Source organism: Saccopteryx leptura, chromosome X (assembly GCF_036850995.1).
Source record: "Saccopteryx leptura isolate mSacLep1 chromosome X, mSacLep1_pri_phased_curated, whole genome shotgun sequence".
Taxonomy (NCBI): domain Eukaryota; kingdom Metazoa; phylum Chordata; class Mammalia; order Chiroptera; family Emballonuridae; genus Saccopteryx; species Saccopteryx leptura.
Genome location: NC_089516.1, coordinates 94,278,027 through 94,291,839, shown reverse-complemented (window position 1 = coordinate 94,291,839; position 13,813 = coordinate 94,278,027). Strand labels below are relative to the sequence as shown.

At 33.8% G+C, this 13,813-nt stretch overlaps 1 protein-coding gene across 1 annotated transcript; it reads left to right on the top strand.

Annotated features, from left to right (window-relative positions):
- Positions 1-11,564: 11,564 nt before the first annotated feature.
- On the top strand, positions 11,565-12,533 carry CPXCR1 (CPX chromosome region candidate 1). The gene has a single exon (XM_066357847.1). It carries the CDS (start codon positions 11,565-11,567, stop codon positions 12,531-12,533), a length of 969 nt encoding a protein of 322 aa, XP_066213944.1.
- The last annotated feature ends 1,280 nt before the right edge of the window (positions 12,534-13,813 follow it).

Sequence of the window (13,813 nt, the reverse complement as noted above, 5' to 3'; positions counted from 1 at the left end):
GAGAATCCTGAATAATATACTTGCTTTTAGTTTGTTTTCTTTACTACTACTTGTTTTTTGTCGTTGTTGTTCTGTTTTTTGTTTTGATTTTTTTTTGGACTACAGTTCCATTCAGATGCCACAATTTGACTTCTGATCTCTACCCAAGCCTAGTATTTACACTTTGGTTTTAGGATTTCTCACTGTTCACAATCTGTAGTGATTTTAAAACAGGCTATACCTTAAATGATAGACATTCAACTCTCATATCCTTTCTGAGCCTCATGGGTGCACCTGTGTCAAGAAATTCCTCATCATTAACGAAGCCCACAGTAGACAGGAATTGGAAATACACTGAGGACATAATAAAAATAAAAGTACCTTAGAAAGAGTCAAAAAGATTTTCAAAGAATATAAGTCTCACCATTGTTTGATGTTTGGAAGCTGACAAACTAAAGGGAAATCAGTTAGGTAATAGAAATAAAATATTCAGCCAAACTAGCAAAAAGAGAGAGAGAGAGAGAGAGAGAGAGAGAGACCATGAAAATGATGTAAAGACAATTAAAAGTTTGTAAACCAACCTAATAAAATGAATCATATATTATCAATGTGTCAGACTGACAGATTCAGTAACAAAAACAGAAGATGGCCAGTAAATTTAAATTTCAGGGAACTAAATATATATTTAGTATGCATATATAATATATTTTAATAAATATATAAATATTTTAAAATATAGATAAATTTTTTAATATATAAATATATATTTTAAATTATATATACTTATACTAAATACACACACACACACACATTATGTCCCAACACATATTTGACTTTATTTGGTATATACATATACAAAAAATGTACTTATTATTATTATTATTATTATTTCTGACAGAGACAGCGTGAGAGTCAGAGAGAAGAACAGATAGGAACAGACAGGAAGAGAGAGAGATGAGAAGCAGCAACTCATAGTTGTGGCACCTTAGTTGTACATTGATTGTTTTCTCATATGTGCCTTAACTGGGTGGGCTTCAGCAGAGTGAGTGAACCCTTGCTCAAGCCAGCAACCTTCGGCTTCAAGCTAGTGAACTTTTGGCTCAAGTCAGAGAACATGAGGTCATGTTTATTATCCCACACTCAAGTCAGTGACCCCTCGCTGAAGCTGGTGAGAGTACCCTGAAGCTGGATGAGCCTATGCTCAAGCCGGTGACCTCAGGGATTCAACCTGGGTCCTCCATGTCCCTGTCTGATGCTTTATCCACTGCACCACTGTGTGATAGGCCTAGTATTTATTATTTATCAGAAATCTGAATTTTAATGAGCATCCTATATTTTATCTGGAAAGTGTATCTTCATACAGTAAAAATTTTGGAAACGGCATGAAGTTAGAATTGTTTATCTGTGATGTAGTAATAATTATGAACTGATGGGTATTCACAGCCTTTTCTTCTCCCCTGCCATCCAGAATCAATTATTTTTTTAATTTATATATTTTTAATTCAGAATTTAAATTTAATAGTGACATTGATCAATAAGAGTACATAGGTTTCAGGTAAACTTCTCCAAATCATTTGAACTGTTCATTGTGATATGTGTCCATCACACAAAGTCAAATCATTTTACATCACCATATGTTTGTCCTTCTTTACTACCCTTACCCACAATACCCTCCCACTGGTTGGTAACCACTTCACTGTTACCTATGTCCATGAGTCTCAGTCTTATCTCCCCCCTATGTGTGAAATCATATAATTCTTAGCTATTTCTGATTTACTTATTTCACTTAATAAAAGGTCAAAAAAATAAATAAAACCAACTTTAGCTTTGTCATTTCAGTTATTTCCTCCTCCCATCTAATGCAGAGGGTTCTCTTTGGTTGCCAGGTTGCCACATTCTGTGGACATTATGATGTAGGGTCAAAAGAACTTTGGAAAAGTTATATAAGGAGAGGCAAAGCTCAGGAGGGACAGAGGAGAGCAGTCTGGGTCCTAGTGATGTACAGCTTTTGGGAGTAATTTATACCACTGAGAACGAATTTAAAGGTAAGTTGAAAGTAGAAAAGGAAAATACAAGGATTTTTAAATATGTACTTCTTAGTTTATGTATCCGATTGTTTAATTTTAATTTTTAATTTTGAAATTAAGTTTAATGGAGTGACATTAATTAATAAGAGTACATAGGTTTTAAGTGAACATCTCTATACCATTTGAATTGTTGATTGTATTGTGTGCCCATCACCCAAAATCAAATCATTTTCTATCACCATATATTTGTCTCATGTCACTCTCCTTAACACACACCCTCCCCCAGGTAACCACTTTATTTTTATCTATATCCATGAGTCTCAATTTTATATCCGACGTATGTGGGATATGTATTTAACCGTCTTTACTCTCCTTTTCTCTTCACCCTCTCCTTGGTAGCCATTTAACTTTTATCTGTGTCCATGAGTCTCAATTTTATATCCCACCTATGTGTGAAATCATATAGTTTTAGCTTTTTCTGATTTACTTATTTCACTTAGTATAATGTTCTCAAGGTCCATCCATGTTGTCCTAAATGGTAATATGTCATCATTTCTTATGGATGAGTAGCATTCCATTGTATATATGTACATCTTCTTTATCCAATCCTCTATCAAGGGACACTAGTTGTTTCCACGTCTTGGTCACTGTGAATAATGCTGAAATGAACATGGCAGTGTATGTGTCTTTACTACCAATGTCTTAGAATTTTTTGGGTAGATACCTAGCAAAGGGATTGCTGGATGTTATGGTAGTTGTATTCTTAATTTTTTGAGGAACCAGCATATTTTCTTCCATGATGGCTGTAACAGTTTACATTCTCACCAGCAGTGAATGAGGGGTTTTTTGTTCTCCATAGCCTCTTCAGAACTTATTACCCATCTTGTTGATAATAGACAATCTAGCATGTGTAAGGTGGCATCTCATTGCAGTTTTGATTTGTATTTCTTTAATAACTAGCAAAGATGGGCATCTTTCATATGTCTATTGACCATTTGCATGTCTTCCTGGGTTAGGTGTTCAGTTCTTCTCCTCATTTTTTTGTGACAGACAGAGAGAGAGAGAGAGGGAGAGAGAGAGAGAGAGAGAGAGAGAGAGAGAGAGAGAGAGAAAGAGAGAGAGAGAAGAGCAGATAAGGACAGACAGACAAGAAGGGAGAGAAATGAGAAGCATCAATTATTAGTTGTGGCACCTTAGTTGCTCAGTGATTGCTTTCTAATATGTACTTTGACTGGGGGCTACAGCAGAGTGAGTGACCCCATGCTCAAGCCAGTAACCTTGGGTTTAAGCTAGTGACATTGGGCGTCAAGCCAGCGACATGGGGTCCTGTCCATGATCTCACACTCAAACCGGAGACCCTATGCTCAAGCTAGATGAGTCTGCACTCAAGCCGGTGACCTTGTGCTTTCAAACCTGAGGCCTCTGTGTCCCATTCCAATGCTCTATCCACTGTGCCATTGCCTGGTGAGGCGTCTCTCCCCATTTTTGATTGGATTGTTGTCTTGTTTGTTGTTGAGTTTTGTTGAGTTCTTGTATATTTTTGATATATAAATAACTCACAAAAATTCTTTATTTACCAGAAAAGGGGTTTTGGATTAACTCCTTATCAAAGCTGTTGCTGTGAATATCATCTCCCATTTGATTGGCTGCCTTTTTGTTTTTTTGGCTGTTTCTTTTGCTGTGCAGAAGAAGCTTTTTAGTTTGGTATAGTTCTATTTATTTGTTGTTGCCTTTATTTCCCTTGCCTTTTGGGTCAAAATCATGAAATGTTCTCTACCGCTAATTCCATAAGTTTATTACCTATGTTTTCTTTTATGTAATTTATTGTTTCAGGTCTTAGATTTAGGTCTTTGATCCATTTTGAATTAATTTTTGTGCAGGTGGACAAACTGTAGTCAAGTTTTATTCTTTTGCATGTGGCTTTCCAATTTTCCCAGTACCATTTGTTGAAGAGTTCTTCTTTTCTCCATTGTGTATTTTTGGCCCCTTTGTTGAAGATTATTTGTCCATATATATGTGGCTTTATTTCTGGGCTTTTAATTTTGTTCCATTGGTCTGTGTGTCTATTTTTCTGCCAATACCATGCTGTTTTGAAGTCAAGTATTGTGATACCTCTAGGTCCATTCTTTTTTCTCAGGATTGCTTTGTCTGTTTAGGGTCTTTTATAGTTTCATATAAATCTAGAGATTTTTAGTTCTATTTCTTTTAAAAATGACATTAGGATTTTAATGGAGATTGCATTAAATTTGTACTTTGCTTTGGAGAATATGGCCATTTAAACTATGTCAGTTCTTCCAATCTAAGAAGATTTAATGTTTTCCCAATTTGTTAGAGTAATGCTTTGTAGATTTCAGTATATAGGTCCTTCACATCCTTTAAGTTTATTTCTAGGTATATAATTTTTATTGTTGCAATTATAAAAGGAATTGTTTTTTCAATTCATTTTCTGGAGTTTCATTGGAGTATAGAAAAGCAGTAGATTTTTGTATATTGATTTTGTATTCTGTGACTTTTCTATATTGGTTTATTGTTTCTAATAGTTTTTTGGTGGAGTCTTTGGGGTTTTCTATATATAGAATCATGTCATCTGCAAAAAGTGATACCTTTACTTCTTCTTTCCCCATATGAATGTTTTTTATTTCTTTCTCTTGCCTGTTTGCTCTGGCTAAGACTTCCAGTACTAACATGAATGAGTGGAGAGAGTAGGCATCCTTGTTTTGTTTCTGATTATAGAGGATAAGCTTTCATTTTTTCACCATTTAGCATGATTTTGGCTGATGGTTTGTCATATATTGCCTTTATTATGTTAATGTACTTTCTATACTCATTTTATTGAGTGTTTTAAACATAAATGGATGTTGTATCTCATCAAAACTTTTTCTGTATCTATTAAAAGAATCATATGATTTTTGTTCTTTGTTTTGTTGATGTGGTATACTATGTTGTTTGATTTGTGTGTGTTGAATCATCTTTGTGATTCTGGAATAAATCCTACTTGACCAGGGATATATTGATTTTAAATCTTTTGCTGTATTCAATTTGTTACTATTTTGTTGAGGATTTTTGAATTTGTATTCATTAGCAATATTGGTCTTTAGTTTTTTTTTTTTTTTTATTGTCCTTACCAAGATTTGGTATTAGGGATATGTTGGCCTCATAAAATGTGTTAGGGAAAATTGCTATTTCCTTTCTTATGCAGACTTTGGGTTGCTTTTGTTCTTTTTTTTCTAATTCTTTCAGGTGTGATGTTAGGTTGTTTGTTTGAGATCTCTCTTGTTTCTTAATATAAGTCTGTAATGATATAAAATTCCCTCTTCTTACTGCTTTCACTGCATCCCTAAAGTTTTGACATGTTGTGTTGTCATTCTGTTTGTCTGTATAGATCTTTTGATCTCTGCTTTTATTTATATTTTTTTGGTCCAGTCGCTTTTTAGAGGTATGTTGTTTAATTTTCACATTTTAATGGGTTTCTTTACTTCTATTTTGTAGTTGAATTTTAACTTCAAAGCCTTATGGTCAGAAAATATGCTTGGTATAATTAAAATCTTCTTTAATTTGTTAAGGTTAGTTTTATGACTCAATATATGGTATATCCTTGAGAATATTCCATGCTCACTGAAAAAGAATGTATAGTCTGATGTTCTGGAAGGAAATGTTCTGTAAATGCCTATTATGTCCATTTGGTCCAGTGTGTCATTTAAGGCTGATAATTCTTTATTGGTTTTCTGTTTGGATGATTTATCTAAATCAATCATGTGTTAAGAACTTCCAACTGTTATTGCATTTTTGTCTGTTCCTATTTTTATATTTGTTAGTAAATGCCATATATATTTTGGTGCTTCCTGATTCGGTGAATGTATATTAAGAAATGTTCTATCTTCCTGATATAGTATACTTTTTATTATTATAAAGTACCCATATTTGTCTCTTTTTACATTTCTTGTCTTTAAGTTGGTATTTGGTATTGTCAGATATAATTATGGCTACACTTGCTTTTCTTTGGATATTATTTGCTTGGAGAATGATTTTCCAACCTTTCACTTTGAGTCTACTTTTGTTCTTGCAGCTTAGATGTGTTTCCTACATCAGCATATAGTTGGGTTTTTTTTTTTGATCCAATCTACTACTCAGTGCCTCTTTATTGATGAGCTCAATCCATTTACATTTAGGGTAATTACTGATACTTGATGATTTCCTATAACTTTTATGTTTCGTTTTCTAGTAGCTCTGTGTCTCTTTTAGTTCTTTCTTTTGTGTTTCTCTCACTGGTTTTTGTCTGGTGGTATTCCATGCTTTTCTTTCTTATATTTTCTCTCTTTTTAAACTATGTATTTCTGTTGTTTTTTCATGGGTGATTACTGTTGGGTTATTGAGAAAAAAATTACATAAACACAAGAGTCTTTTGTGTTATGAGTGCTTCTGCACTCTATTCTCCTTTGTTACTTTAGACCTTTATGCTCTCTTTTATGTTTTTTGTTGTCACAGATTAGTCTTGTTTATATTGTACCCTTCTTGAAGTTTTTGCTTGTAGTTTTGTGTTGTTTTGCTCTTTATATCGGGTAGAATAACACAGTTGAGTATATCTTGCTGAGCTATTTTCTGGAGATAAATTCTTTCAACTTCTCTATGTCTGGAAAAGTTTTTATTTCTCCTTCATATTTGAAGGACAGCTTTGCTGGTTATAGTACTCTTGACTGGTAATTTTACTCTTTCAGTATTTTGAAAGGATGAGTCCTCTCTCTTCTGGCTTGTACAGTTTCTGCTGAGAAGTCTGATGATAACTTGATGGGCCTTACTTTATAAGTTATGTTCTTCTTTTCTCTATCTTCTTTAAGTTTTCTTTCTTTGTCATTGATTTTTGACAATCTTATTATAATGTGCCTTGAAGTAGGTTTGTTTGGGTTGAAGTAACTCAGTGTCCTGTTTACTTCTTGAATTTGAGGCTCTAACTCTTTTGATAGGCTTGAAAATTTCCTATCAATTATTTGAGTAGGCTCTCCATTCCCTTCTCCCTTTCTTCTTCTTCTGATACACCTATTATTCTTATATTACTTTTTCTGATAGAGCCAGACAGTTCTTGTAGAGCTCTCTCATTTTTGTTATACTAAGTCTCTCTCTTCTTCCCTCTATTATCTCTAGTTGCCTGTTTTCAGTGTCAATAATTCTCTTCTCTATCTGGCCTGTTCCATTAACTAAACTTGTTAGCTCATTTTTCAATTCATGTCTTTTTGTGTGTGTGTGACAGAGACAGAAAGAGACAAAGAGGGTAAAAGATAGCAACATACAGACAGGAAAGGAGAGAGATGAGAAGCATCAATTCTTCATTGTGGCACCTTAGTTGTTAATTGATTGCTTTCTCATATGTGCCATGACCAGAGGGCTATAGCAGACCAAGTGACTGCTTGCTCAAGCCAGCAACCTTGGGAACAAGCTGGTGAGCCTTGCTCAAACTAGATAAGTGAGCACTTAAGCTGACAACCTTGGGGTTCTGAACCTGGGTCATCCACGTCCCAGTCTGACGCTGTATCCACTGTGCCACCACCTGGTTAGGCTCAATTTATGTCTTGAGTTCTCCATCTCTGTTTTTTTTTTTTTTAAATACTTTATTTATTGGTTTTTACAGAGAAAGGAGAGAAAGGGGAGCATGGAATGGGAAGTATCAACTCATAGTTGCTTCATGTTAGTTGTTCATTGCTTGCTTGTTGTATGTGCCTTGACCAGGGAAGCCCAGGGTTTTGAACTGGCAACCTTGGCATTCCAGGCCGAAGGTTTATCCACTGCGCCACCACAGGCCAGGCATCCATCTCTGTTTTTAAAATTTAAATCTCCTTGGTAAGTTTTTTTTTTTTTTTCTGAGCTCATTAAATTGCCTCTTAGTGTTTTCTCACATCTCACTGAGTGTTTTTTAAACTTCTATTTTGAATTCTCTTCCATTTAAATCCAAGGTTTCCATGTGATTGAGATTATTTTCTGAAAATTTTTCATTGTGTTTCTTAACTGCATTTCTTCTTTAGGTAGCCATGTTAATCCCTTTTTTCCTTCCTTCAGTCAATTGAGTGTGTGTCTTTTTCAGGTGAACCTGCGAGCCCAGCTGGAGTTTCTTTGCATCAAAGATGTTCAATTTCTTGAATTTTCAAGAGGAGAGAACAAAGGTATTTCTCACACTGCCATTACTCTGATGTTTCTGTATTCTTGTTTTACTGTTTAAAAATATTTTGAAATTAGCTTTGGTTGTTTGATTTATGTTTTTTGATAGAGATGCTAGTCTGAGACTTGCTCTTTTGGGTCAGAACTTCATATGTTCACATATGATTCTGTAAATATACCTTAACTGAATAAAAGTACTTCATTTAATTTGTTACTAAACTTTCTGGGTAAAAAAATTAAAATTAAAATTAACAAGTTTTTGTTGCAAGAGAATTTAAGGTCTCTCAAATACAAGAGTTTGTGCATACAGTTTCTTGACACTCATAAGTAAATGGGACTCAGAGGCATATGTTAATTGAGAAACTTCTATCTAAGATTATGTGAAAATGTATCTTTAAGGGTTTGTTTGAAAGGAAAGATGAGTCAATTTATGTGAAGAAGTTTTGATTGACCTGATGAGTAATTAACAAAATTTGGTGTAAAATTTATAAACTTTTGGTAGAAGGAATAAAACATCTTTCCCAGAATATGTGACCATTGGAGGGCACATTTTGTCTTTTAATTATTAAATTACAATTTTTTCTCAATTTGAAAACTGGTTGAATCTAATTTTAAAAGGTTCAAAATATCAATGTTCCTTTCAAAGTTTATATATGTATATTTTAAACTTTAACAGGTATAATATGTAAAATCTAAATCAGAAGAGAGAATATTTAAATGCACCAACTGTGCTAATTATAGTTTTTGTTTTATATCCCTTTTTTCAAAATTAGCTTTTATAAATATAAAAGTGTAGTATTGTACTTTCTTAAGGACCTAGATACCAAATCAAAATGTATCTTACTTTAAAATTTTAAACATTATAAGCTATCAGGCATATTTACATTTATCTTGGTGAAATATAACAATTGTGGTTTTCTAATAAACTGTGAAATGTTGGTTTCAATATATATATATTTACTGAAAATAAATACTTTATTACTTTATTGCTTAAGTAAATATACATTTTTGGCTGAGTTATTCAAACATGACAAAGCAAAAAAAAAGACTTACGAATCTTAGAGCATCACCTCTGATATACCAAAGTTGTGGGATTGATTTCCCAGTAAAAGCACATATAAAAATCAACCAATGAACACATAAATAGAACAACAAATAGATATTTTTCTCTCTTCTCTTTCTCTCTCTCTCTCTCTCAAAATCTATCAATAAATACTTTTTTCTAAAAGGGAGGCTTATGATTCCTTATTACTTCAAAAAATAAGTCCAGGCATTAAAAAATAAATATTGAGCTGTTGAGTAGAATACCCTATGTGCTTTTTGTGCAGTCTTAAAGAAGACATATGTTTTAAATGAACAGTAATCGCCCTAAATACACATATTTTTATATGACTTCTTTACATAAGACAGAAAGCCATTAAATAAAGCTTAAATTCTGTTGACAAACAATATACTCTAATAGCATTAATATCTGTGAAAGATATAAATGTATGCACTGAATATATCTCATGCAAAATGTTAGTACAGAATGTGAAAGAGAATGATGAATCTTTAGTTAGTTTGTGATGTATAAGTGGAAGACCCGATCAAAAGGCAAAGCAGAGTAGGTCCTTTACTTGGACATAGACAGTACAGAAATATCTAGTCTGCATCTGTTTCATGGAAATAACTTTATTTGATTTCAGGGATCATCTGACAAGACCTGGGTGGCCATCAAGAACTACAGTTCCCACCAAATTATTGGATCTTATTAGAAGCAACAAAACTTAGTGAGTTTAATTTGATTATTATGGATATCTACTAAAATGTAGACTTTGTTTCTTATTTTACCATTATTATAATTTTGCCAATGTTAAAATGTCTTAGAAATACAGTGTCTCTAATTGATGATCTTATGCAGATCAAACTCGGTTAAGCTCAGCAAGGATACATACATTCTGTTGGGTTAGCTCATAAAGGTAGCCAGAAATAATGGAAGCCTTGTTTCTTAATTTTTCAACTTCCTCAAGTTTGTTTTGAACCCACTGGCATTTCCTTTCTCCACTATTGCCTTCAGTAAGAAATTCTTTACCCATCTTCTTACTCTAAAGAAATCTTCCGATTGAGACTGTACAAAGACCCCTCATAGGGAAGAACCAGAATATATAATCCATAATATTAGTATCTGCTAAAGGTATTTGAGCAGATCGGTGATATGAATGAAAAATAGGTAAAAAGAGAAAGGTAAACCAAGAGTTTAGAATGAGAAAAGTCAAGTACTGTCACCAGTACCAAAATTATAATGTGATTATCAAGTTGATTAGTGCTGAAGCAACGAAAATGAAAAGAACTGGTGAATTTTAAAGGTATTTCAATGTTGAGCTTTCTACTACTCTCTTACCTGCTCTGCCTTCCCCTCCCGCACAATTCTTAATTGTTGCTCTTTACATAGCTATTGTTCAGAAAGAAAAGATAAAATAAGAAAACAAAGAAAAAATTCCTGAGGAAGAATAGCTTGTTCCTCATGCCAATTCAAGCATTTCATTTCCATATAATTTTTTTTTGTATTTTTTCTGAAGCTGGAAACGGGGAGAGACAGACAGACTCCCGCATGCGCCGACTGGGATCCACCAGGCACGCCCACCAGGGGCAGACGCTCTGCCCACCAGGAGGCGATGCTCTGCCCCTCCGGGGGGGTCGCTCTGCTGCGACCAGAGCCACTCTAGCGCCTGGGGCAGAGGCCAAGGAGCTATCCCCAGCGCCCGGGCCATCTTTGCTCCAATGGAGCCTCCGCTGCGGGAGGGGAAAAGAGAGACAGGGAGGAAGGAGGGGGGGTGGAGAAGCAAATGGGTGCTTCTCCTATGTGCCCTGGCCGGGAATCAAACCCGGGTCCCCCGCACGCCAGGCCGACACTCTACCGCTGAGCCAACCGGCCAGGGCCCCATATAAGTTTTAATAACCTCTTAAACATGTGTACTAAAAAAAATATTGTACTTCAGTCTCATTTTAAAATCCCAGGTCATTAATTTGAATCTATGTTATTAAATAAAAAATGTTTATAATTCAACATTCGAAAGGGAATAATTAGAGTTTTTATTGGGAACTATATGCACTCAACTGCATAGAAAATTCAGATGAAAATTTATGTTATTCCATGTTTATATAAATTCCAGACTAAGTAATAAGAACAGCTATTTTATAGGAGTTATACTGGCCCTCATTTCTATTTTTTCTTTTTTAATTTTGTCTGTCTGTGACTCTGATATTAAAGGTTCAAGAAATATATCGATAAATATTTAAAGTATGAAAAACACAAGAATAGCACATCCACATGCCTTTTGTCAGGCCTAAAGAAATGACTTCTTATGAATTAAAGCATTCCTCGGTTGAATAAATTTTTGTCTTCTTTTTTTCTCATAAATAGAACCCAGGATGAATCCTCTTGTTAAAGAAGAGAATGATGCAGTTGATAATGCTCCCAAAGTTTCAGAAAATGAGGCTCCGAGTGACTGTAATACAGATAGAGATCCTTTATCTGCTGAACCTAATATGGTCTCTCAGGTTGAAAGCAACCCAATGAACAGGGAGTTAGATATACCAGCCTCAGAAGAACATGCTGTTCTTCAGCCAACAGAAAACAATGAACCTGATGTAGAGAAGAACCAAAAAGATCCTGAAGATTTAAAAGAAGAGGAATCTTGTCTGATTCAGATTTCTATTTCTCAAAAATTGATCTTTGTCATGTCAAGATTAGGGAGAATAACCCATCTGAATACACCAGCAAATATTAATGAATCAAATCCCTTAACTAATATAGCAAGATCTTATTCAAGAAACACACCACAGAAAACAAGTGAGGTCTCTTATATCGTAAGAAATTCCAAAATTCCTTTCCAATTCTCAACTTCATGGAGAATCCCCATTACTAACAATCATGAGAGGAGAAGGATTCTTAGTCTGCTGTGTGGGAGATACTTCTCCCAGGCTGCAGGTGATCAAAATATCATGAAGATAAATGAAAAAGATACAGTATTTCCCAATCACACAAATATTTTCATCCATAAGGAAAAAGTCATAATATTGAGAAGACCTTTGAGGGTGTACTACCAACGTCCCTTCAATGAGAGAATGGCATCAAAAAATAAGACCAAATTAACTGATACTAAAAGGAAAGAGAAATTTTGTATTTTAGTGAGACCTAGGTCACGTGTCCCACGGACCCAACTTGAAAACATAATTAGGAAATATCGCTTTGGGAATGACATGAGAACACATCATTTCAGGAGGGTGATACTCCTATTAACTGATGATGGTTGGAAATATCGATGTCCCATTTGTGGGGATACTTTCAACAATTTGGGTGAATTTAGACAGCATACTTGCAACCCTCCTCAGAATTAAGTTTAATTAGACTAAATTCATTTTAAAATTTAAGTTTTCAAATTCATGATTTGGCTACCAAATTAAAACAGAATTGCATGAGCATAAATTTTAATAGCATTAGATGGAGTTGCAGATAGAAACACAAAATAATAGCATATATATATATTTAAAAAACACCTTGAGAAGAGAGGAAAACTCATGAAGAAACCATTGCTTATATTGTACTATTACAAATAGAACAGCAGAATATCAGGCTCTTGATCTGTATTTAGTCATCGAATGAACTAAAAATTGTTTGTACTTCCTTAACATCCACTTCTGCCAATAGAAATACTGTTAATATTAACAGATTCCAAGTTTATAGGACCTGACAACGATAGCAAACATATATTGGAGGAATAGACAAAGCCTTACAAGTGTTCGTAGAGACTCGGAAAACTTGAGTATCTGAATTGTTCTCCATAAATTAAATAAAAATCATTTTAAAGGCATAAAAAGTTGCATTGTATGATTACAAATAGGTAAAAAATATTGTGTCTTGGGGAAAGAAAAAGGTTTAAGTATTATAAACATGGTAAGTTTAGATAACATTTTGATAATTTAAAACAAAAATTAAATTCATGAAATAAAATAATGTGATAGAAGTGAAATAATTTTTTTAGAAGTGAAATAATTTGAGATTGAAGTGAACAAATATTAAACTTGCAACATTCAACTGTATATTTTATTTCATTAGATACGTTCTTCACCGTTGCCTACCATCATCACTGAAATTTTACTTTCCCCAGAAATTAGGGGACATTTTATCACTTCATATTCATTTCAAAATATCGCTTAATTTATCTGTGAGCAGTAAATATGCTCAAAAAAGCGTGCATGTTTAAGGAGTTCCTTATCTTTCTACTTGTAGCCCATACTTCTGTGCTTCTGCTCTGCATAGTCATAATGACTAAAGACAGACTTCATAACTTCACTCTAAGCAAACCTAATTGGCCATTCATTATTTGTGAAGCACTGTACTAGAATCATTGAATGTGTTAGTTAATCTTCACAATAATCTGGCATTTATGTTTTTTTTTACAGGAAAGTAAATGCATAGAAACAGTTTCTAAAAAAATTGAATCACTTTCCTAAATCACATATCCAGTGAATGTATTCTATGGTTATGATATAAGAATATAACAAATTTAATTCAAGTTTGTTACATATTACACCATGTTTAATGTATGTGTGTGAAAAATTTCTTTAGTCTATAGGTACACTGTATTGAATAAATTCTAAATGCTCATGAAACAGAG

Bases quoted from the DNA above. Each gene is read 5' to 3' on its own strand.
- CPXCR1 (XM_066357847.1), top strand. From the start codon at position 11,565: ATGAATCCTCTTGTTAAAGAAGAGAATGATGCAGTTGATAATGCTCCC.